Source organism: Corythoichthys intestinalis, chromosome 2, assembly GCF_030265065.1.
Source record: "Corythoichthys intestinalis isolate RoL2023-P3 chromosome 2, ASM3026506v1, whole genome shotgun sequence".
Taxonomy (NCBI): Eukaryota; Metazoa; Chordata; class Actinopteri; order Syngnathiformes; family Syngnathidae; genus Corythoichthys; species Corythoichthys intestinalis.
Window position 1 is genome coordinate 63,286,410 of NC_080396.1, and position 25,972 is coordinate 63,312,381.

Sequence of the window (25,972 nt, forward strand, 5' to 3'; positions counted from 1 at the left end):
GTTTGTATTAAAACTCATTTCCATTGTTCCGTAGGTTTGTGGGTGTTTTTTGTCTTTATTTTAAACTCATTTTTCTATTAAGCGTCCATTGCTCCATATTCATCCTGGCTAATATCCACTGCTTGAACCAACATAGTTACAAAAAGTGAGGAGCTCCATTCCAAAGGCCTGTGTTGCCAATTTAGCAACTTTCATAAAGAAACAGAAACTAAAGCTAAGAAAGAGAATATCGTATTTTTTATGATTTTTTAAAAAATAAATTAACAAATGAAGTTTCTCATGATATTTTATTTATTGAAATACAATAAACCTTTAACACTTTCTGCTCTGCCTCTCTACTCTTTTATTATATCAAGTTATGGCAGGTTTTGCTTGTACTTAATTAGGAATTCTTACTTGTAACTATTAGAAGATTTTGCCTCATTATCAACTTTTATTTATGTGAACTATAGTGAAAAAGATAATATATTAACATAGATGCTTCTGCTTACCAGCAAAGACTATATCAACAGTGCCCTCTATTGGTTACTGCCAAGACAGTTTGCGTGAGATTGCGTCATCTTACTTTAGAGGAAAAGAAAATCAACTGAAAATGTCAGTTGAACCTCTGACATTTTCTCTTTGTCTTTGAGAATCTGAGTGTTTTTTTTTTTGTTTTTTTTTAAATTCACGATCAGGCCAGGCAGCCATTGAGGAAACACAAGGAATTTAAATATGAAACAAATTAACATTTGCACTTACCAGGAATTCATCTCGTATGAAGTACTTTGCCCTTGTGACACGGGGATCTTCTGCAGGCTCTGGTGTCGCTGTAAGAGTTTAAAATACCTTAGAATTGTATGACAAAAACACTGACGTATAGGGGAAAAACACGTTTCCTGCTTCTGTGCAGGTGTATAGCCTACTGTATGTTAAGTTTTTAAAAAACTGGGTCACATGAGATTAGGAGAAGATCTGTACAAGGGCTACCGGTGCTCACCATCGTCAGGTGTAGTGTAGCGAGCAAATTCCGGAAAGTATTCCTCAATTTTGGACTTCCCTGCCAGCACTTTCTCTGCCAGCAGGTCCTGTTTATTTAGGAACAAGATAACAGAAATGGTCCGCAGCCACCTGAAGAGAACACAGCAACGCTTTGGATTACACAATGAGCCACATATAATGGCTCAAGCCCTTCCTAGGGACCAGAAAAGTCTTAAATGTATAAGTACTTCTCAATTATTATTTCATGATAATGGCCATCGGATGTTGTTATGTGCAATTGATATTGGTATGCAGTGTTTGTTGCTAGGGAACCCTCACAAATAATTACGTAATCGTTGAGATAGCAGACAGTAGAGAAAAAATAGTATGACTGTTTACCAGCTGTCAAAGCAACCAAGGAGAGGAACTTTTCAGAGTAGCTCAAGTGCAACAAAAGCATTCATACCTCCAGTAATTTGTAACACAATAAATATTTCTGGAGCTGTAGACTTAATTCAAAGTAAAATCTATTCAGTTTTCATTTTAGTCGCGCAATAATCTGCCATTTTATATTTGAATCTTTCTCTTACTCCTCCCTTCTCTAAAGTTGGGTTAGTCCGCTCTACACGGTAGAGGCTGAACTCCGTAACGTCTGCCCTCTGCATCAGTGCTTATAGCGTAGTGCTGCAGGATTGGGTGAGACATCCACTCACAAAAACTGACAGTGACGCAAGTTCTAAAACATCCCATGAACTAAAATCTTGGGATTCAGACTATTTTTTTGAGCATGATAAATTACTTTATCAATTACATGTTTACATGTTTATTTGATTTCAATCATTTGGTTCTAAATCTGGACTCAGCAAGTACTAAGAAAGATAGTAGTACCCCCGTTTCAAGATTAAAGTAACAAACTGCAGTAAAAGATGCTGTAAAACTTTTATCACTGTCCCCTATAGTAATTGTTTTCAAAAATTTTACTGTTTATTGTGCCCCCGAACTTTGAAAACAGATCTCCTACTGCTTGTAATGTGAATGATTACATACAAAATATCAGATTTAAAGCTTTTCCGTTTTGGTTGATTTTTGCGCGCAGGTGGACAAAAGCGGTAGTGTTTTGCTTTAAGGACAAGCACAGTGTTGTAAAATCCTGATCCACCGGTCGCCTGCAGTTCGATTGAACGATATTTCTTTTTCCAACGGCTGTGTAAAGGATGAATAGTGATGAGGTAATGAATTGTGGCTAAACAATATCATATGACAAAGTTGAAAATAAGAAACATTTGATTTTGTACTGTATTCACCCACTGTTGAGGAGTTTGGGTGGAGGATGGGGTCACGCCAGCAAATGAAAGACGGGCCAATGTTTAATTTTGAATGATCATTTTATCCTGGTAGCCTCCCTTTTTCTTGTTTCCTTGGACAAAACTTTTAGTCTATTTTATTGCTCTGCCGTCTTTGAAGAATTTGTACGAAAGCGTTCATATCGAATTCTGTCTTTATAACAAATGGAAAGAGGGGAAGTGATGTATGCCGTAAAGCCATCAGCAAATTTGTAGTTTTTTTTTTGTGTGTAGCTGGGTCCCTGCCATCCTCCTCAAAGTTAATTAGTGCCGGTGAAAGGGATACAGATCCCCTCAAGCCATAAAAGATGCGTCATTCAACTAGTTCTCAGTTGACATATCATCAGAAATGTTATGACAACATTTTATAAAGGTTGAAACATTACCTAGTGTTGCACTTAGCAGTGTTAACATAGCCTTATGTTCAACATGTGTCCAAGTCAGAATTTTGTGATGTTTTCATTTTTGACTTATTGAGTGATGATTTTGGCACATTCTCTTCGAATTACCCAGTGTTCGGCGATTCCTTCTACGCGGTGAAACGTCCTACAGAATGCTCAGCGCGCTTGCGCAAATATCCGCACACATGCACACATCGGGTAAAAGCGACGAGAATTCACTATTTTTGTTTTTATTGAGTTTTTTATTACCTTTTCATTGCCTCAAAAATACTTTTTGCATGTATTTCCCTCTTATACTTTTCACCATTGTGCTTTTTGGGGGTAGCTTTAAAGCAGTTGGCCACATTAGTCATGTCGCGTATTTAAACCATTCTTCGTTGCTTTAAGTATTTTCTTAGTACGTTCTGCCTGTATGCATTTAAACAAAAGAAGTTGAGAGCGCACAGTAGTACTTTGGGTGTCAAATTTGCCTCATGTAGACATTTTGCAGATGTAAGACATTTTGGCAAAACACCGGTATAATAATAGGTGAGTAGTCATGTTGGAGGCATGTATGGATAGATGGACTTGTGATGATTTCCTTTGCTGCTCTCTTCACCTGTTGTTCCAGATGTTCTTGAACAGGTTGAGCGCCTCCTGTAAACGGTTTGTGTGATTGTCCTCTCTGATCACCATGTTGTAACTGCTACTGGCCACCACAAAGATAATAGCTGTCACATCTGCCAAGAGAAAGACGGGAAACACAGGTAAGTCACAGACACAGCTATGACTCACATTAATAGTATTGGTAGGTGATGTCACACGTTACCGTTAAAGCACTGGATCCATTTTCGTCGTTCATCTCGTTGACCACCAACATCAAACATGCTGTCAATCAAACAAGAAACATGAGGGTTCAGAATTGTACTCACATCATGTGGTTCTTGAGAGCTGTCATAATGTTGAAATCAATTCAACTAGGCTAGCACTGATAATATTGAAATAAGAAGAAATGACCGTAATAAAGTGCAACAGAAATGAGCGATTCAAATTATAAAAACTTCTGTATCTTATGTCCCTTCTTTCGGTTGTTAATTGTTTTTATTTTAATAATATAGGTATAACCTTTATGCATGTTGTTGAAAAGGGGATTTGGAATTGTTTAGGATTATTTTTTGGATTTCAGAGAACATTTAGATGCAATTTTGTTGTTGTTGAAAAGCTAATTTCACAGGTGACAAACTTACTGGAAATTAACTTTGTCCACTTGGAATCTGGTTTCAAAGATCCCTGAAGTCAGCACTCTGCACCTCAATAAATCCTGTTGTTTAACAAATATATACACAGACATACACACGTACAAAACAATCAAATAGATCAGATAAAGTTGGGCATTTATTTGCACTGAGCATCTTTCGCAACAGGAGTGGTGAATGTAAACCCACCTGATCTGTTGGGGTGTAGTCGCTCTGCTTCACAATGTCAATCTTGTCAAGGAAACTGACCAGAGAGACAATAAAGTGCCAAATATCAGATAGTTGTAAGTACCAGCAGCCCTCTTGCGTTTTTACCCATAGTGATAACGAATTAAGGGAAAAAAAACAACGGTAGAATAATTTCTTTTTCTCTTTGTAGTGGAGTTTTTCCAGTCTTTAGTGTGTTGTTGAAAGAAGAAGATTCGAAAAATTCAAGGGAGTAAAAAAATGTTTGTGACAACATCATTTCTCAGTAAAGCACTTTGAGTTGTGACTGCTATTTAAGTAAATAAACTAGACCTATTTTTATTATTAATGTTTTCAATCAGTGTTGTTTTTGGCAGCCCTTTTAATTTTTTCTTAGTCCTTTGGACAATAAGACTTTTTAATCTTAGTCGTCTTTGTCTAGTTTTAGTCGACAAAATCTCAAACAAACTTGGTCTAGTTTTAATTGACAGTTCCTCAAAATGTTTTAGTCCAAAAATAAATTGGGTTTTATCGAATATTTTAGGAGTAGATTATTCGATGGACTACTTAGTTTGAATTATCGAGTAATCGAATAAGAAACATGACAAATTTAAATACCTGAGCTGAGCCTCAAACCGTATATATATATTTTTAAATGAGGATCTATGTACAACACAACAACAATTGGCTAACTTACATTGAAAAAGTTCACCAAATCTTAAATGCTATAAAATGCTTAAGTTTTTTTTACAATGCTCTTAACAAATGGTTCAGACACATATTCCCACAAAAAAAAAAAAAAAAAAAAAAAAAAACGCTAAATATACCTATAAACTAAATTATGAATGCATTAAAAACATTAGCTCAAACGAAAACTGAAAACGTTGGTCTTAACAGGAGTTAGATTCAGCTATGTGAAAAGAGGCAGACCAGAGGGTAGTGTATCCACCCTAAGCAATAAAACTAAATGCAAACACTTTCAAAATACACCATTACAACGCCACTTTAATTAAACGAATACTCAAAGCAACAAAATTTAATTCGAATATTGTTTTCTAATCGAATACCCAAGTTAATCGATTAATTGTTGCAGCACTATCAGGTTTACAACAATTTCGAATGGACATAGACAGAGGAGCACATATTGTAGCGTCTACAAGGTTAAAGGTAATTTTGTGATATAATACACTCAGCAGGAGAAACAGTAAATTATTTTCAATTAAACCCACTTAGAATCTACTAACTGCATGCAAAAAAAAAAGTTGTCCAAGCGTTTAGGATGCTTGCCACTCTAAAGTTGATACTAATGCTAATGGGAATGCTATGCTAACGCTACAAGTTACATTTAGTGTGTAATGATCACTCACCACAGACCTTTAAAGGCTAAAGCAACGTTGAATATTCTCTTGCCAAGATAAGAAATCTTACCATGCGTTTCCAAAAAATCAAGATGGAGCGCAGCCTAGCTTGAAACACATCCTAAATGCCGGTGAGGAGCGTGTGGGAGATGCGCATCACATATCACATGACACGACCCAAACACTGCTACAATGCAAGCTGACGTACTCCACATACAATATGAAAATGTCACACATTGTGATCATATGACAGATGCCACGTCGCATTTTTGTCTCGTTGTCGTATCGTCAGACGAAAACTGGCCTTCATCTCATTATGTTCTAGTCTCCTAAACCATGTTTTTAGCTTGTCATTGTCACATCATTGTCATGAAAAAAATTGTTCGTTGACAAAATATTTTCATGAAAGATGCACTATAATATAGGTTACCGATAATTATCGGCCGATAATGCCAATTATGACGTCACACCAATAATCCAGATTTTAAAAAATGCAACCAATAATGCAATCCGATAATTATATATTTGATTTAGCCTCCATATGTGTGCAATCGACATAGCTTTATCCAATTCTGCGCCTGCGCCTCAACCCCTCTTAAAGGCACTTGTTGTGCAATTAAGTATTTACTTTTTAAGTATTATTGATCTTAATATAAATTGTTTAAATGTTGGAATTTACTAGTTGTTAATATTTGATGTGGAAAACGTAGCAATAAATTCTATTTTTGCACAGTAACATTTGCTCTTATGTATAATTTAAAACTGTAAATATATCTTTTAATAGAATTATCGGCTTGACCTCATCGGTCATATAACAGATAACCACCTTATCGGTTATCGGCTGGAAAGAGGAGGAAATTATTGGTTATCGGTTGAAAAATGCATTATCGTGCATCACTAATTTTCATTATCGTCATTGTTGATGAAAACGACACAATTTTTAATTATTTGTGTCACATTTTGCCCCACTTAAAGACTCAAAGTCTAAAAAGGATCAATTCAATCATTGTCAATCACAATTAGTTTTGACACTGGGAGAAATACAAGTTACAACCTTTGGCTGGCAGTGAATTGAACTGAACTTTTTAATAAAATCAAATTGAAGGACCTTATTTTCTTTCCTTTGGAAGCTAGGGCACTGGTAGAAGTAGTTAAAAGAAAATGTGGACCAATGACATGCTGCAAGAGAGAGTGATAGAGAGAGGCATCGCAGCATTTGTCTGACATTACTGAGCACATTTTAAAAATAGCTCCCCTGCGCCGCAGCCTCCGGCACCGTTACCATGGAGACCCGACCACAAGTGCTATTAATAGTCTATCAGCTCCCAATCTGGTGAGGCTGGAGTGACTCCAGGAAGGACAGACGGACAGACAGACAGACCGACAGACAAGGAAGAGGAGCGTAAGCGCTGGCTTTTGTTCTGGACTTTACAGAAAAAAGGGAGGGAGAGAATAATACACTGGACTGAACCATCCACAGCACTATGGGGAGGAAGAGTGGATCTTGCATCTCCTTATTGATATTTAACAAGCAAAACTAAGATTTGACACACTAATTCACATGCACAACTTTTAACATGATCGCTTACTGTAAAGCATTGAAAACTTTAAGGTTTCAAATCTTCAAATATAAGTCCTCTTTCTCCTCCTCTCTTCAGCATCCTTCTAACCTACAGATGACTCAGCCTTAGCCATGTTTGCTTCCGTACGGTGCTGTTACATAAAGCTAGGTTGCAGTCTATTATATTCCATATAATATTCTTAAAATTCAAAGTGTGCCATTTTGTGTAAGCAACCCAATCAGCACAAAGACAACTGAGACTACATACGGAAAACAGTATGATGATAGTGTATAGAACAAGTGAACATAAGCAGGCAAAATCCATGTGCTGAACATTAATAAATTAGTCTATTTGGTCAATATTTTTGCACAGCACCTAAAACAGGTCAATGTTTCATCATCAAAACTGTTGATTCCATTTGCTAAATTATGGAGACTGATCGGATGAAATGCGACAGGTGCTAGTCTTCTAGATCAGGGGTTCCCAACCTATTCCACTAAGGCACACTGTGGGTGCAGGATTTCATTCTTACCAAACAAGATGACAACACTTTTTCCCCAATCTGGTGTTTTACAAGTGCAATCAGTTGATTGCAGTCAGGTGTGGCTTGTTTTAGCAGAAGCCTCATTGGTTCAACTGTCTCTGCTGGATCGGCTGGAACAAAAACCAGGACCCACAGTGTGCCTTGAGGACTGGGTTGAAAACCCCTGTTCTAGATAAATATGTTGATTCATAAAGCCTACTACCGAGAAAGCACCAATCTTCACTCTGTCACTAGGTGTCAGCAAAGACTAAAATCCTGCAAGGATCTGATACTTGAGAGCAACACATGGGGTATACAATACAGCAACGAGCCCATCAAAGACATAACTGAAAGACTTACATTGCTTGAACTATGTCAAATTAAAAAAACAAAAAAACATCCAGCCTCCATTCAGACAAAATAACAATTTTCTAATTTGAAAATACCTGGGAACCAGGGGCAGAATTTAGGTGGGGAACTGGTAGTGCGACCTCTAGAGGGCCTGGTTTTAAGGTGTAAAGTAGCATGGCGTTCTCAAAATACAGCATGAAGATGCTTGTAGCCATATTAGAGTGTGTAAGCGTTCAAATCTGTAAATTGTAAACCACAAAAGGGACCCATACACTTAATAATTATTTATATTATTAAGTCTATGAGGGACCAAAAAAAGCGAATTTCACTTCCATGCCTTGAAGATATGGCCTGAAGCATAAACTGTTCATTCGAATACAGTACCTTGACTTTTCAATATTTAAAAATTTACATTCAAGTCTCAGAATAATAAACAATATTCCCTTGTCATAAGATTCTTTTGGACAGCGTAATACAACCCCGAGCAAAAAGTATGGAATCACTAGTCTCAGACGAGCACCCACTCAGACATTTTATTATGTAGAAGAAACTCAGATTAAAAGCTTGAAAAAAATAATTAATTCGTTCAAAAGTGCAACTCCTTGGCATTCAGAAACATTAAAAGAAATTAATAAAAAACATTGTGGTGGTCAGTAAATGTTACTGTTTATAGACCCTACTCACATGACGTCACTACCACGTCTCCGCGCCATATTGTCTGTCAGCTCGTCGGGTTTAAGCATTACCGCTACGTAAATTCCTCCTATTGTGGCATGTTTTTCTGCTCGTTAACATTAATAATCAAAATGGTGAAGGCTTGTGTGTAGGTTGGTTGTAATAACAGAGAAGATAGACGGAGAGACTTGAAGCTCTACCGTATTCCGAGAGACCCGGAGAGGAGAGCGAGATGGACTGCTGCAATTCGACGAGAAAACTGGGCACCAAAGGATCCCTACAGATTATGTAGTAGTCATTTTATATCTGGTAAGATGCATTTTACATATATTTAGAGGGTTTTGGGATGACAACCACAATTAAGATCATTGCGAGGCTAATCGCCGACAACATACAGTTCCAAATTCAAGATGCTTATTTCTTCTACCATCATTATTTTTTGAATAATATTTAGCTGGTACCAAGTGAAAGTTAAACAGGTGTGTCCAAACCTTTTGCAAAGGGGGCCAGATTTGGTGTGGTAAAAATGCGGGGGGCTACCTTGGCTGATTTACATAGAACAATATATTTAAACAATTTTTAGCAAGCCCTTCTGTGTGCCACATTTGCTTTATAATTTTTTAAATTCATAACTTCAACAATCTTGTCTTTGTGGCGTTCTCTTTCGACACTCGGGCTCTTGCGAAATACTGCTGCTGTGAAATTAAACTAGCTTCAAGTTGCTATAATTTCTCGCTGCGTATCTTCCCTGTAATGTTGTCGTACATGTCAGCGTGTCTTGTTTGGTAATATTGCGTCACATCGAACTCTTTGAAAACAGCGACTGTATCTTTGCAAATGAGGCAGACACAGTTGTTGCGTGTTTTATTGAAGAAATAGTCCAATATCCACCTATCCTTGAAGCGTCGGCCATCGCAGTCAACTTTTTTTTTTATTGATTGTCGCCATTTTAGAAAATTAGAAGCAAAGGGTCACACGGGGAAATGTTGCTTAGAGTGCTGCTCTTAAAGTTTTTCAAACTTTCGTGAGAATAGGCTGATTTTGTGTGGACAAGACAGTTGTAGATATCAGGGTAGCAGATGTCAGGCAGAGAGGGCGAAGACAGCGAGTCGAAAAATATCGATTTAGGCATCAAATATGGATCTAGCAAATGGATAGACTGAAGCTTTCCCACATAACGCCTTTTATGCAACGCATCCAATGAGTTTACAGCATCTGAAAGCACCGGGGCTTCCATGAATTGCACTATAAACTGCACGACAAATTGAAACCATTGAGAATACGGATAAACACTGACGACAATATGGCGACCGGATACAGCGACACGTGACACTGTGACGTTGGTGAGTAGGGTCTATATAGCAAGTGCAGGGAAATAAATATAGAATCACTCCATTCTGAAGAAAAAAATATGGATCTAGCAAATGGATAGACTGAAGCTTTCCCACATAACGCCTTTTATGCAACGCATCCAATGAGTTTACAGCATCTGAAAGCACCGGGGCTTCCATGAATTGCACTATAAACTGCACGACAAATTGAAACCATTGAGAATACGGATAAACATTGACGGACAATATGGCGGCCGGATACAGCGACACGTGACACTGTGACGTTGGTGAGTAGGGTCGGGAAATAAATATAGAATCACTCCATTCTGAAAAAAAAAAAAATGGAATCACACCATTTTGAGTAGAAAATACAGACACACCCAGTCAATTTTCTTTCCTTAATTAGGCCCCTGCCTCAGATTAGATCTGCTCGTTAGTCAGCAGTTAAAAACAGTGTAGTTATCACACATTGGAGGGCTGCTGGGCCAAGTGGATTCACAAGAATCATAACTCCAACAAGAGATATTGTCTCTTGAGACCAAGGAAAGGATCATCAAACTTCTTGCAGAAGGTAACGCTACACGTATGGTTGCCAAAGATTTGGGCTGTTCACAGTCAGCTGTATCAAAAATATGGACCAAGTACAAACAGCTTGGCAAGGTTGTTAAAGTTAAGCGTACTGGTAGACCGAGGAAGACACCCAAACGTCATGACAAACAACTAAAGACCATATGTCTTGAAAACAGAAGACGTACAACAAGACAAATGAAGAAGAAATGGGAGGAAGCTGGAGTCAAGGTATGTGACAGAACTGTGCAAAATCGCCTAACGGAAATGGGATTTTCATACAGGAAAGCTAAAATGAACCCATCATTTACACTTAAACAAAAAAGAACAAGATTGCAATGGGCTAAGGAGAGGCAATCATGAACTGTGAATGACTGAATCAAGGTTATTTTCAGTGATGAGTCAAGAATCTTCATTGGACAAGGAGATGATGCTGGAACTTTTGTTTGGTTGCCGTTCCAGTGAGATTTACAAAGATGACTGCCTAAAGAAAACAAAATTCCCACAGTCTTTGATGATATGGGGCTGCATGTCAGGCTAAGGCACTGAGGAGATGGCTGTGGTTAAATCTTCAATAAATGCATAAGTTTACATTGAAATTTTAGACAGCTTTCTTATCCCTTCAATTGAAAATATGTTTGGGGATAATGAAATCATTTTCCAGGATGACAATGCATCATGCCACAGAGCTAAAACTGTTAAAGCATTCCTTGGAGAAAGACTCATCCAGTCAATGTCATGGCCTGCAAATAGTCCAGATCTCAACCCTATTGAAAACCTATGGTGGAAATTGAAAAAAAAAAAAAAGGTCCACAGCAAGTCTCTGACCTGCAAGGATGATCTGGCAACTGCAATCAAAGAGAGTTGGCACCAAATTGATGAAGAATACTGTTTGTCACTCATCAAGTCCATGCCTCAGAGACTGCAAGCTGTCATAAAAGCCAGAAGTGGTGCAACTAAATACTCGAGATGTGTATTGACGGTTATTTCTTTGTTTGTTTCTTCTTGATTCCATATATTTTTCCTCAGAATGGAGTGATTCTATATTTATTTCCCTGCACTTGCTTTATAAAAGTAACATTTACTTACCACCACAAGGTTTTTTTTTTATTCATTTCTTTTAGTGTTTCTGAATGCTAAAGAGTTGCACTTTTGAACGAATTCATTTTTTTTTCCCAAGCTTTTTATCTGAGTTTGTTCTACATAATAAAATGTCTGAGTGAGTGCTCATCCAGGACTGGTGATTCTTTACTTTTTGCTAGGGGTTGTAGTAAGTGGGAGTGCATTGCCATATAAATATGTGGCTACTTACTATTGTGCACAGTCGATGAGTTGATACTCGTTAGATCTCTCAAAGCACACTTTGACGCCCTCATCTTGCCACAGTGTTTTTGCATGGTCATAAAACTCCTGTGAAGGTACAGCAAAACAAAGCAAATATTAAAGGTACAGTAAGACTTTTTGTTGTTTGCATAATGGAGAAACTGTGGCTTCTTTTAAAGCGTAAACGTGAAGAGGCACCCAAACATTTAAGTAGTACTTTTTCTTGCTATCCTATGTGGCTTTACCTATACATATACCCATAATACCTTCTTCTTTCAGTCTTTTTGAATTAAAATAAAAATTAGGGTGAAAAAAACTTGAACATGTGACATAAGCAATTAGAATTGAGAAACAATTATATGGGAAAATGCTGGAAATGTAAAGGAAATCTTAAAACTGAAGTAAAAAAAAACATTAATTTATCATTGTACCAGCTTTACTGAGTTTTATATGATTCAAATTGGCAACTTGCTACTCGAAGATAAGGTATGCACAGTCAAAAAGGCTCACTCAAATGGTGGAGTAGCTCAGGAACTGACTGCTCGAATAGCTTGTTGACACCATCAACATGTACGTTGTGCCTGGGCGACACCTGTTTACGCGTCTTCCATATGTAAATAGAGGCGGTGAGGGCTTCAAAAAATAAAAAGGACAACACTACACACAGAATCTGTGACACTGTGCTGAGTTCTCACTTGACCATATACATTTTTTGTATAGACTAGATCTAAAACATCTCCGTCCATTACTTTATTGATACTGAGGGAGTAATTTTAGCGCAAAACCATCCCATTAAAATTCGCAAAGTACCTTGCATACTTGCATATTTTGCATCCTACTGTACATGCAGAATTCTCAGTAAAAAGATTGTTGCGTTTTAAAATACAGGTAGTCCCCAGGTTAAAAAACGAGTTATGTTCCTACATTAGTGACAGTCTGAATTTCCACGTAAATCGAAATTAACCCTTTAAGTACCCCTAAATCTCAAAATAACTATCAAAAACATGTATTATACCTAAATGTACTGTCTTTGGGAAGACGTTGGAACTAAGTGTTAGCTACACAGCAAGCTAAGCTCTGAAAAGACCATGTCAGACGTCCGTGTCGTTTGTTGACTTTATTCAGCTGCTCATGACATGAACACTTGGAATTAACACTTGGAATGCAACTAAAATAAAAATGAAATTAAATCTGTTGCATCTTCAATAACAGCGATTTAAATTTGCGTTTTTAACTAGCTGCTGATACATCAATAACAAACCACACAAACGATTAGCATGTATCAGTTAGCTTAAGCACATCACCAAAAACAATCACATAAACTCAGCCAAAGTATTTGACCACAATTGAAAAACAGTACAAAAGGTGTTATATAGAGGTGTTGCCTCTGTGGATGCTTCACAAGTAACAAATGTGTGCGCCGGCTTGCAGCTGTAATCTTCGCCCTCTCTCACTCGGTTGCGCGAATTCTTCGTGGGAGCAAATGTGCTCTTACTTGCGTGTGGAAGTATGACCTGCTCTATGCAACATTAAAAAAAAATGACTGAAGACAAAATAGCGGCCGAGACCCCTGCATCGAAAAGTCGGAAACACGTAACCCGGGCACTACCTGGATGTTGCTTGTTCCAAAAAGGTTTATTTGTGTTATGCCTGAATGATTACATGTCAGAAGCTCACTTCCTGGTTTATGGTTGTTGGTACAAACTAATTTTTTGTCACTCCACAGATGCAGCAGTTTCTGGTCAGTCAACTCCATTGAGCTAGCCATTCTACGGTACTTGGCCCATGAAGCATCAGCAATTCCACCCAAAACAGAGCACTGCACAGTGTCTGCAATTTGGTGTCATTCCTGCCCTTTGAAATTCATTATTTGCAGTCTGGCTACTGTATCGTCTGCTGCTATACTTTTTGAAAAATTTGACAATTTTCTTCTTCTTTTTCTTTGTAAAAATGAGAGCTCGTCAGTGTCGTCACACGCATGGGCCACAACTTTTTTTTTTTTAGAGCAGCCCTTCATAACGGCAGACTGATCATGTGTTTTACAACACAGAATTCTTTTATAATCTTGTCATGTGCTCCCAGCAACAACAACAACAAAAAAGCTCATTCCACTCCCGTATTCTTGCTATCTTGATGTGGCATCCTCTTTAATCACTCTCTAATGACACTACAGCATCAAACATTACTAGCTCAAATGAAACACGGGATTTGGAGCAGATTAGTAATAATAATTATCAGAAAAATTGACTACTTGAAACTACTTTTTTCCCAATTGGCCACAAATTCTTCATAGTAATCAGAGGAAATGCACAACAATTTTTTCACAGAAAGAAGAAACTGAGAAATCCCATTATACTTTGTAGTTGCACCAGCTCGACCGCAAAAATATGAAGAACAAGGTTTTCTAATTAAATCAAATATTTTGTTGGGGAGTGTGAAGAATTGGAATAAATGTGTGGTCTGATCCTGGCATTTAATTAATGATTGATGTCCCATCAGATTTGTTCAAACATGAAGAACCAAGTTCTTATGTATTTGCTCATGTCATGTTAAAATAACTGAACTGAAATGATTTTCAATTAAAGTCAAGAAAACCATGGCTGGAACAAGAAGAGCCTCACAAGTGAATGAGAAAATCCCACTACAGAATGTGGCCCACACAAGAATTCCCAATGACCATTAGCAGGCCTCATTTTAAGGGAGCACACTGTGTATCAACATGCAGCGTAAATATTCACATTTCCACTCATGTTCACTATATTGTTAGCAGTGTAAAGATGCATCGATCAGGATAGATACATCGATTGGTCAAGTAACAATCCAATCAAATCAATTGAAACGCCAAACATCAACATCATCAGTGTTATTTTCGTCAACATTGAGCATAACGAAAATATTTCATCGGTGAACAATTTTTTCATGACGATGACGAGCTAAAAACGTTGCATGAAAGACTAGAACATAACCAGACGAATGCCAGAATTAATCTGACAAGACGAAAACACGGGGTAGTTTCTGTCATATGTTCACAATGCGTGACATTTTCATTTTGCACGTGTCGTACGTCAGCTTGCATCGTAGAGGTGTTTGGGTCGTGTCAATCATGAGAGATGTGCTGCGCATCTCCCTCACTCTCCTCATCGGAGTTTAGGATGTGTTTCATACTAGGCTGCCCTCTAGCTTGCTTGTTTGGAAACACATGGTAAGATTTGTTTTCTTATCTTGGCAAGAGAGAATAGGCAATGTTGCTTTAGCCTTAAAGGTCTGTGCTGAGTGATCATCACACACTAAATGTAACTCGTCGGGTTAGCATGGTATTCGCGTTAACATTAGGAACACCTCAAACGTGGCGAGGATCCTCTTAAATGCGTGGAGAACTTTTTTTCTTTTTTTTTTATACATACAGTTCGTGGCTTCTTGGTTGGTGCAATTAAAAGAATGTACTGTTTTTCCTGCCGAGTGTGGATTATCATCACCAATTATTATTGTATTGTTGTTCATAGATATTGATATCGAATCATCATGAAATTGGTGATTTCCTCTATATAATACTGAGAAATAATAGCTCATTTGAGCAACTGGATATAAATGTGAAGCAAAAATATACTAGTTTAACAATTGTCACATTTTTGGGTCCAGCCAACATTGTTTGTAATTGTTTTTAGATGCCACAATCAAACAGAACAAGCTCCGACTTGATGAAATCAAGCACCCTGCACCCCAACCAATCAATTGGTATATTGGTTCTCATGGAGATGGCTACGCCTGGTGCCAGAAGCAATTACCATAATTTCACAAATATAAGGTGCACCCGTGTATAATGCGCACTGCAAATTTACTTATAAAATCTAGGGGAAATTATTGTACCTCTGTATAATGCGCACCCTAATTTTAGCACCAATGAATAGAAGAATACAAGAAAACAGAGCTCGTGTACAGATACAGAAATGTCATTTTACTGACTGGTGAAACACAGCACAAGCATAGCACATTGGTAGTTTAAAACATTACCGTAAACTGACAATATGTACGGTAATAATATGATCTGACAACTTCTTCAACTTACCAGAATCCAGGAGAAAACAAAACAGATGTGACTTGTCTTTTAAAGGCTGCTGTATAACTTGCTCGTTTCATCATGATGAATAAATATTTCTTCCATGGATTGATACGGTAAAATAAAAGTGGTGATTTAGGTCGGAAATCAGAAGAGCGCATCGCTGTTGACTAGAATGTAACAATAGGAACTATTGTTATTTGGATTTGACTTTCCAGAGGGACAGACATGGTTGACGAACACAGAAAGTCTGTTGTGTTACGTTTGTTACGGTCCGAGTTGCGGAGCTGCAATAAATGTTGACTCAAATGAGTTCAAGAAACTAAATTCTGTGCTTTATGAAGAGTGAAAAAAGAATTTTAACACAGGCGAAATCATTCGACCGATCAGAGTAAAGTATTACCGTGTAGCGAGTTATAACAGAACTCACCGTAGTTCCCGGGGGGAGGTATTTTGTTGAGGGAGCAGCCGGAAAGATAGTTATATTCCGCGGGTTGCATGTGAGACAGACTTTGCTACCGTATTTTGTTGCAGCCTAAATGTCAATAAAGCAACGCGGATAAGCTCCGTTGTTTGATACTCCGCCTTCGACTCTTTCCCTAGCTCGCCACGACCGAGAAAAAAATGGTGACGTCACGTACCGTAATGGTTGGTAACGAATCGCCGCATACATTTCTTCAACACAACATGGCTGTTTCAATTAAAAAAAAAAAAAAAAATGGGTCTTTATATATATATATATATATATATATATATATATATATATTTTTTTTTTTTTGTCTCCATCCCTCTACCCGTTTATAATGCGCAACATGATTTTACAAGATGATTTTGGGGATAAAAAGTGTGCATTATATTCGGGAAATTACGGTATTTGTGTCTGATATGTATATAATCATATCATAATTTTTTACAACTGAGGCCATTTCTTGACATATTACTTGGCAATATATGAACTCATTCTTCCTCTGCACCTTCTTAGCAAGTTTGACAGCTTTGCACTTCCTAGTCTCCGAATAAAACCAAAGATTCCCGTAAATTACAGTCTAATGATGGTTCAAAGGAAGCACCACGGACTCTGTCGGGTTAATTCACTCCTTTTTTCTTGGATCTAAACTCGCACACAACGGCGCTGGCCAGCAAGTCCCAGTTTCCAGGATATAGGCCACCTGCCCAGAGTGTTTGCACACTGGCCAGTACAACGTCTGGCACATACGAAGCTTGGCGAATATTTAGATTTAAGGAAAAAAGAGTGAGGTGGTCATCAGTGCCTCCCTGATAAAAATATAACATTTGTTATGGTCATGAGTATGTGTAGTACTCACAGCTGGAAACTCAAAATCCTTCTGATTGACAAAGTTGAGGATGTATTCAATGCGGTACTGGTTGTCTGAAGAGGCCAAATGCACTGGTGGCGTCAGAGTGCTCATTGCAGTCACTATGGTCTATCATAATAAACATACAAAAAGCCAATAAAAGTTATATTGGAAGATATGAATAACAAATATTCGAATGTGTAAGAGAAACACAATTCATCCCAGCTGATCGTTGATGAGTACTCACCTCAATGGCTTCTTTGATATTATTCTTTATATCCTGAATTTTTTGCTTTTTCTCTCTGAAACAGACACAAATGTCAAAGTTAATGTATGATCGTGTGTAAGTGAGGAAATGTCAACAAGGAGAAAATTCAACACCTAATGTTCAATCTTCACAATGTTATTAATTCTTCTGTGATTCCATAGAGTACAACTACTGCATATCTGCCTCACTAAAAGTTAAGTCGTGAAAATTATAGCGTTGCCTACATTGGGTCGCTTGCGGTGACGTTCACATTAATGTCTTAATAAAAAACAATTAACAGACTACTAAAATGCTTTTTGTGATAATCGCACCAATCTTGTGACGCTCTGGTCTTTGTAGGGACACTGGATCTATTGGAAGTGCTGTGCCAGATTTAGGCACACGCACAACACCGGGGGAGAACCGGTGGTGAGGGCTGTCGTCGTGACACTCCTCAGCAGAACATGGCGCTTTTCGGGCGGAAACGTGAGAACCAGAGAAAACAGTGGGTCGCTGCATAAGCCTGGCCCGAAAACGGTGCACAGCTTTTCACATCTCTTTGCTGTCTGCACTTGTTTGGTTAAAAAATACTGGGGAATGTTGCGGAGTATAAAACGTATGTATCTTTGTTTCTTTTGGCAATGATATTGTATTTCTGGATTATTTTGTGACTTTTTATCCCCTATAAAAAAAAAATTAAAATCTTTAATTAAAAAGCCAATCTCCCCCGATTTCCCCGTGATCGGCTCGGGGAAATCCCTAACTTCATACTGTAAGGAAGACGAGAGCTGTTTCATCATCCGAAAATGTTAATAGTCCTAGCAACTGGCATAGTGCAGAGTAGTACAACATGTAGTTGTAGACCAACCGGTTATGTTACCAAGTGATAAAAGAAAAATGTTTCTACATTTACCAAAGAAATTGCCAACTTTACTGTTGTAATTAAGTGGAAATTTTTTAAAGTACACACTCATTTTCATTCATGTGGCAATACAATGAAATAAAAGTCTGCTGTCTACTGGTTTCAAATTCATTATTGTATTCTGTGTACAACAAAACGTTTGGTGTGCCAAAAAAATGTATACATCCTCCACTAGCATTTTTGAATGAATTTCCTTCTTTGAAGTTTAGTCTGGCCTGCATTGTTGACTTCAATGGGTTTAATTTGGGAAAAAAAACAAATACAAAGTAGTTAGTAGCTGCTAAAGTGTGCATACTGTACATTTTAGGGGAAACAGGAAAAATATTGTGGCGGTAATACAAGAAGTAAAGCTAAACGCAACCATGACATGTACTTAACTGAGTTTGTTTTTCACAGGGGAAGGTTAAACAGACCTTCATTGGCCAGCGAGCCAGAGGAATTATGTCTCCAAGGTTTGAAGGATAGCGCTCTAGTACAAGACATTTGTACCCCCTCTCAAGGAAAAATATTCCTAATAAAGACAACTAGAGAGATTCAGCCACCAAATTTCAACTTGCTTCTTTCAGGACAAAACAGCATTGTGTTTACAGTGTCAATTTAAATATAAATGACACAATATTGGTCCACAGGCGAGCTTTTGGTTTCATTCAAAAAGTGAAATCTGAAAATTTATGTTAACCTTTTTCATTATGAAAACAAAGGCTGCACAAATTGTCAATGCAATTCCGCCTGAGGTCGGATTTACTGTATTGTTTCTCTTCCCATTGTTCCGTTACTAGTTGAGGTTAAAGAAGTAAAAGTGTTTACTTTAAATCTGGAAATTTAATGTTGTGGGTGAAGTTTGCCGCCATGTATGCTAAATGTGTGGGCGGTAAAGTACAAATGCAAGGATGGCTAGCACGGCATAATGTAAAACGGTGCAGAAAGTATGATTGTGAACAGCGACGAAGAAACAAATTAGATCCAATCCAAATGAGTAGCAAGAGATCGGGAGCATACATACATTTGATTTTCACGAACCAATATCTTTTTCGGTGAGGCAATGTCTTACACGACAAAATGCTTGACATTTCAACATCAATATTTCAAAAGCAAAACAAAAGAAAATGTAACAATGTAGCATTGATAACTTTATTTGAAATCTTCTTATGACAATGTCATGAGACTTGTCATAATAATGACATGACACCTGTCATGAACATGAATGAGTGCTAATGACCGATGCCAATAAGCGTCACAATACTAATAGTCCTGCATTTTGTTCCAAACGATACAGCGCAGACAGTTTAACCAATGATTTTTCACCTGAAGCAAGTAAAGCACGTGCATTATTGCTGGAAAGGTCTAAAGGTCTCATGCTTAAAAATGTATGGCAAACCTAAGATAGCATGCTAGTTCACGCTAGACCAGACACGTCCAAAGTCCGGCCCGGGGGCCAAATGCGGCCCCTGGTCAAATTTCATCCGGCCCCCAGCCTCTGTCATAAAATCAATAACGTCTGGCCCGCACACAGACTTAATAAATTGGTCAGCAGTACTGCTACCAGCATATGAAGTAGCTTACACACTAAATGCTGCTCCTCATTTACCGACTAAAAGGCAGCAGCACTCTAAACAACATTACGCCGTGTGAGCCTTTACTTCCAATTTTCTAAAATGGCGACAATCAACAAAAAAAAACAAAAAAACAAAAAAAAAAAAAGAAAGTTGACGGCCGATAATTCAAGGATAGGTGGAAACTGGACTATTTCTTCACTAATATACGCAACACCTGCGTTTGCCTCATTTGCAAAGAGACAGTCGCTGTTTTTAAAGAGTTCAATATGAGGCAATATTACCAAACAAGGCCTGCTTACATGTACGACAAGATCATAGGGAAGATACTTAGCGAGAAATTGAAGCAACTTGAAGCTAGTTTAATTTTACAGCAGCAGTATTTCGCAAAAGCCCGATAGTCAAAAGAGAACGCCACAAAGGCTTGTTGCGAGATTGTTGAAATTATTAAAAAAAAAATAATGAAGACATTGTGACACACAGAATGGCTTGCTAAAATTTGCTTAAATATATTGTTCTACGTAAAGGACGTCAGCCAAGGTCGGCCCCCCACATTTTTACCACACCAAATCTGGCCCCCTTTGCAAAAAGTTTGGACAACCCTGCGCTAGACGTATGTTGTCAATAACCTGCAGCTACCGTTCTTATTGACTGGTTATATAGAGTAGGTCACCTAAGGCGATATTGCTATCTATTGCTATTCGAGTGTTCCTACTAAGGCCTTACACCACAAAGACAAGTTTGATACAGTATTTATTTTACAATTACTGTTGCACTTTTAAGGTTTTGAAGCACCCGAAATAGATTTATCTAGATATTCCTTTGTTGTGCTAAACCAGGGGTGGGCATTACGTCGATCGCAACGCTAGTGTGGGTAGCTCGCAGCATCAATTTTTTTTTAAAAATGTACATAGTTAATTATGTTATGTGAGCAAACATAATTTACCGTCCATTTTTTATTTTTATTTTTTAAATGTACACAGTTATTTGTGTTTTGTGAACAACATAACCTCATATGTTGCTCACAAAGCATAATTACTGTAACAGTACATTTAAATTTTTTTTTCTTTTTTTTAGTTCACCCTCCTCTCTTAAGGTAGATCGCGGGAGGTTGTCTCATTTAAAAGTAGATCTTGGAGCAAAAAACATTGAGCACCCCTGTGCTAAACAGTTACAAGCTTTCATGCAAAACTGCATGCAATCCGATAATAGGAATTATGACGTCATCCCAATAAATCCGGTAACATTATTATTAAGCCCGATAATATATAATATTTTTTGGCACGGTGTCGGTGGATTGGGATGTGTGCGTTTGTTTCCACTCCTGTTTTGCCAGTATGCAAAGTTTTGTTACTGTTCAAGAGGTTGTATTTTTCCATCACTGAGTGATAAACCTTACTATGGCAATTAGCAAATGTTTGCGTTTTAAAGAGTTATGTTTACAAGTTCTTGAGAGGCCTTTTGGTTATTGATAGTCTTGCAGTCCTATAATTGCCAGGTTAAGAAAGTTGTATCATGGACCAAGACCACAAAAGTCTCCACTCCTATTGCACCAAATGTTTTATCTGCTGACAAAGCACAGTGCCTCAGTGCTCAGTGTTCAGGGGAACACATCTTTAATGATATTGACTGATTGGTTGTGGCTGACTCGAATTATATTTAAGAAAATACATATGGCCACTTTATTTGAAGTTAAAACTGTTCTTGTCTTTGTTTTGTTCATTATAATAATGTTCATGTCAACATGAAAATTCTGGTTTGGTCAAAGGCAAATCTATGCTGAAGCCACCACTAGTATTTTTGACCTACACGTGTCAAAACCTGGAGGTCAAAACCTCAGGTGAATATACATTTAATGATTATATACTGTATACATATACATATATTAGTGACGCACAATAATGCATTTTTCAACCGATACCTATAACCAATAATTTCCTCCTCGTTCCAACCGATAATGTCAAGCCGATAATTCTATAAAAGAATTTATGTAAAATTTTAAAGTATACGTAAGAGAAAATATTACTGTGCAAAAATATAATTTATTGCTGTTTTTTCAACACCAAATGTGAACAAGTAGTAAATTCCAACATCTAAATAAAGACAAATTGTCTGACATTGTGTAATGGTAAACTTTTGGCAACAATTACTTACAGAGTAAATACCTAAATTGCACAAAAATGCCTTTAAAAGTAAGCCATTCCTAACACATAACTACACTGCAAAAATACACTTCCTTAAAGCTAGTTAAATTCCCTTGTTTTCAGTGTAAATCTATTGGAAATAAGTGAAATTATCTGCCAGCGTTTCAAGTATATTTCAGTCAGATTTCTTGAAAAAAAAAAAGGCTAACTGAAAATAAGCTTAACAGCCTTATTTTAAGCAATAAATTATTACACTTTTTCCTAAAAAAAAGTGTGTCAGAAATGTTCTTTATTCAAGAATAGGTATGGTTCAAAACATTATTTGAAAACAATGTTTTCTTGATTTAGGTGAAAAATGACCTTTTTTTTTAAAGATGTATGGGCTTAATAAGAACAAATGGCAATATTTACTTCAAGTAAGGCATTCATCTGTTAGCTAGTCTTTAATACTCAACACAAGATGGGCAAAATTATCAGATTAAGACGTGATAAATTTACAGCGTACTGAATGCATTACTGACTGGCTGACTTCTTTGTGAATGTGGTTTGGAGCATGTTCAAATTATCATCTAACCACTGTGCCGTCATGATAAGCATGCTTACTTGAAATTACTTGTCCAAATGTCCGTGGTAAAATTGATGTCATCAGCATGTTTTTCACGAAGAATGGTTGCGTTATTTTTTTTTTTTAATCCAGGGCTTGGGCTCTCGGGTCACTTCGGTAAAAAAAAAAGTCTCTCGTCCAGCGTCCCCTCCCGTCTGTGCACTTCAGTCCGTCATGCCGCCAAATTAGCACCCGCGCCAGGTCTCTGTTTGGCCGTAGTGCTCGATGAGTTGAACCGTAGATGAGTGGCGGCAGCAGATAGGTTCGTACCGGATATCCGGCCAGCTTGCCACAGCGTATTCGGGGCCTGGCTCTGTTCCGGACAGAGCCGCGCGCCTTGCCTCCCGCACGCCATCGGGGAACGCTCGAAAAACCGGGGTGTTCGCCAGGGGTCCCAGGCGGGCTCCATCGAAAGACGGCTACTTGTCAACTATCGGTCTCGTGCCGGTGTTGAGCCTTAGATGAAGTTTACCACCCGCTTTGGGCTGAATTCCCAAACAACCTGACTCCGGGAAGGCCGCAGCATCTCTCCATCGTTACAAGCCCCGTAGTTGAGCTTAGTTTATTTGTGTTTAGCATTAGCATTCGCGCTAGCAGCAGCCTCGTATTCGTTCCAAAAATCTTTGTGATGCAGTTTTAAATGGCTGATCGGGTTATTGGTGTTGAATGAGGACGCTTACTTTCCGCCTCGTGGAAATTCTGCAGTGCGTGTTTTGCAGATGGCGAGAGTGTCGTTTGTTTCACACACGGAAAAAAATCAACCCACGCTAGTGACAGACAGTGACATGATATCGCCTCAACCCTGTTGTGTTACGCCGCCTCCTCTATGACACCATACCCCTCAACCCCTCCTCCCTCAGGGGCTTCAGAGAGAGGAGGGGTTGAGGAGGCGGCGGTGGAGAAGTGGACAAAACTTCTTCGGCTGCGCACATTTGTATATAATTATCAGATTAGCATTATCGGTGGAATTTTTTAAAATCTGGACTATCTGTGTGACGACATAATTGCCATTATCGGCCAAAAATTATCGGTAACCAATATTATCGTTCATCTTTTATATATATACATATATATATATATATATATATATATATATTAAAGATACACGATAATATCGGTTACCGATAATTATCGGCCGATAATGGCAATTTTGACGTCACACAGATAATACAGATTTTTAAAAAATCAACCGATAATGCAATCCGATAATTATATACTTGATTTAGCTTCCAAATGTGCGCAACCAAGCAGTTTTCTCCCCACTTCTCCTCTGCGGCCTGCTCAACCCCTCCCCTCTCTGAAGCCCCTGTGGAAGGAGCGGTTTAGGAGTACGGCGTCATAGAGGAGGCGGTGTGACACATCAGTGTTGAGGCGCTCTCACTAGCGTGCGTTGCTTTTCCCGTGTGTGAAATGAAATAAACGACGCTCTCGCCATCTACAAAACAGTTCCACGTGGCGTAAAGAAAGCGTCCTCATTGAACACCACTAGCACTAACCCAGCAGCCATTTAAAACTGCATCACAATGATTTTTGGAACGAATACGAGGCTGCTGCTAGCGCGAATGCTAAAGCTATTGTAAACACAAATAAACTATAAAGGAAGCTACGGGGCTTGTGACGATACAGAGACGCTGCGGTCCTCCCGGAGTCGGGTTGTTTGGGAAAGCAGCCCAAAGTGGGTGGTAAACTCCCATCTATGGCTAAACACCTCACGAGACTGATAGTCGACAAGTAGCTGTCTTCCGACGGAGCCCGCCGGTCCGGCAGGCTGCCGCCTCGCCCTAGGCGGGCAGAGAATGAGAGCAGAGCCATGCACCGAATGCGCCGCAGCGAGCCGGCCGGGGCGGGCGGATATCCGGTACAAACTTAGCTGCTGCCGCCACTCCGGTTCAAGACAGAGGCCTGGCGCGGGTGCTAATTCGGCAGCCGGGCGGACTGAAGGGCACAGGCGGGAGGAAATTCCCGAAATGAGCCGATAGCCAAACCCCTGGATGAAAAAATAATGCAGTTTATACGACCACGATTCTTCGTGAAAGACATGCCGATCACATCAGTTTTACCACGGACATTTACACAAGTGATGTCAACAAAGCATGTTTATCATGACGGCACAGTGGTTAGTTGATAATTGTAAAATGCACCACACCACACAAAGAAGTCATCCAGTCAGTAATGCATTCAGTACGCTTTAAATTTATGACGTCTTAATCAGATCATTCTTCTTAAATATAGTCAAATAATTTCCCCCATCTTGTTTGAGTGTTGAAGACTAGTTAACAGATGAATGCGCCGGATAATTCCACTTACTTGAACTAAATATTGCCATTTGTTCTTATTAAGCCCAAACATCTAAAAAAAATTGGTCATTTTTCACCTAAATCAAGAAAAAATTCCTTTCAAATCATGTTTTGAACCATACATATTCTTGAATAAAGAACATTTCTGACAAGTTTTTTTTTTTTTTTTTTTTTAGGATTATGTATAATAATTTATTGCTTAAAATAAGGCTGTTAAGCTTATTTTCAGCTGGCCATTTTTCTTCAAGAAATCTGAGTGAAATATACTTGAAGTGCTGGCAGTTAATTTATTTCCAATAGATTTACACTGAAAACAAGGGAATTTAACTAGTTTTAAGGAGTTGTGTTTTTGCTGTGTAGTAATGTTATACGTTAGGAATGGCTTACTTTTAAAGCCATTTTTGTGCAACTTATGTATTTACTCTGTAAGTAATTGTTGCCAAAAGTTTACCATTACACAATGTCAGACAATCTGTCTTTATTTAGATGTTGGAATTTACTACTTGTTCACATTGATGTTGGAAAAAAAACGCAATATTATTTTTGCACAGTAATATTTTCTCTTGTGTATACTTTAAAATTTTACATAAATCTTTTAATAAAATTGTCGGCTTGACATTATCGGTTGGAACGAGGAGGAAATTATCGGTTATCGGTATCGGCTGAAAAATGCATTATCGTGCATCACTAATATATATATATATATATATATATATATATATATATTTTCGGTTAACGTATCAGTATTTGCCTTGAGGAGCAGGAAGTTATCGATATCGGTTTAAAAAATGGATATCTTGCACCCCTAAAAAATCATATATGTATACAGTGATCCCTCGCTACTTTGCGCTTCAAACTTCACACCGTCAGTCCATCCCGAAAAAAGTACAGATGAGCTGTCCCGAGCTTCCCTCCCTCTCCCTGCTCTTTGTTCGTCAGACAGTGAACTGGAGTTCCTCATAAACGATGATTGACAGACGGTTGACAGACGGTTAAGCTTTGATCTTGCCAGAGACT

The 25,972-nt window shown here is 38.2% G+C and overlaps 1 protein-coding gene across 1 annotated transcript in view; it reads right to left on the reverse strand.

The window, feature by feature from the left end:
* The window catches only part of gnas (GNAS complex locus), a 55,471-nt gene that overhangs the window by 6,137 nt on the left and 23,362 nt on the right, over window positions 1–25,972 (reverse strand). The window contains exons 3-11 of the mRNA XM_057817893.1: window positions 17,436–17,490; window positions 17,198–17,317; window positions 11,805–11,902; window positions 4,129–4,183; window positions 3,931–4,004; window positions 3,513–3,571; window positions 3,303–3,423; window positions 980–1,110; window positions 742–809 (exon numbers count right to left, since the gene is read on the reverse strand). Of these exons, the coding sequence (XP_057673876.1) occupies window positions 742–809; window positions 980–1,110; window positions 3,303–3,423; window positions 3,513–3,571; window positions 3,931–4,004; window positions 4,129–4,183; window positions 11,805–11,902; window positions 17,198–17,317; window positions 17,436–17,490 (781 nt within the window). The remainder of the gene's footprint in view (window positions 1–741; window positions 810–979; window positions 1,111–3,302; window positions 3,424–3,512; window positions 3,572–3,930; window positions 4,005–4,128; window positions 4,184–11,804; window positions 11,903–17,197; window positions 17,318–17,435; window positions 17,491–25,972) is intronic.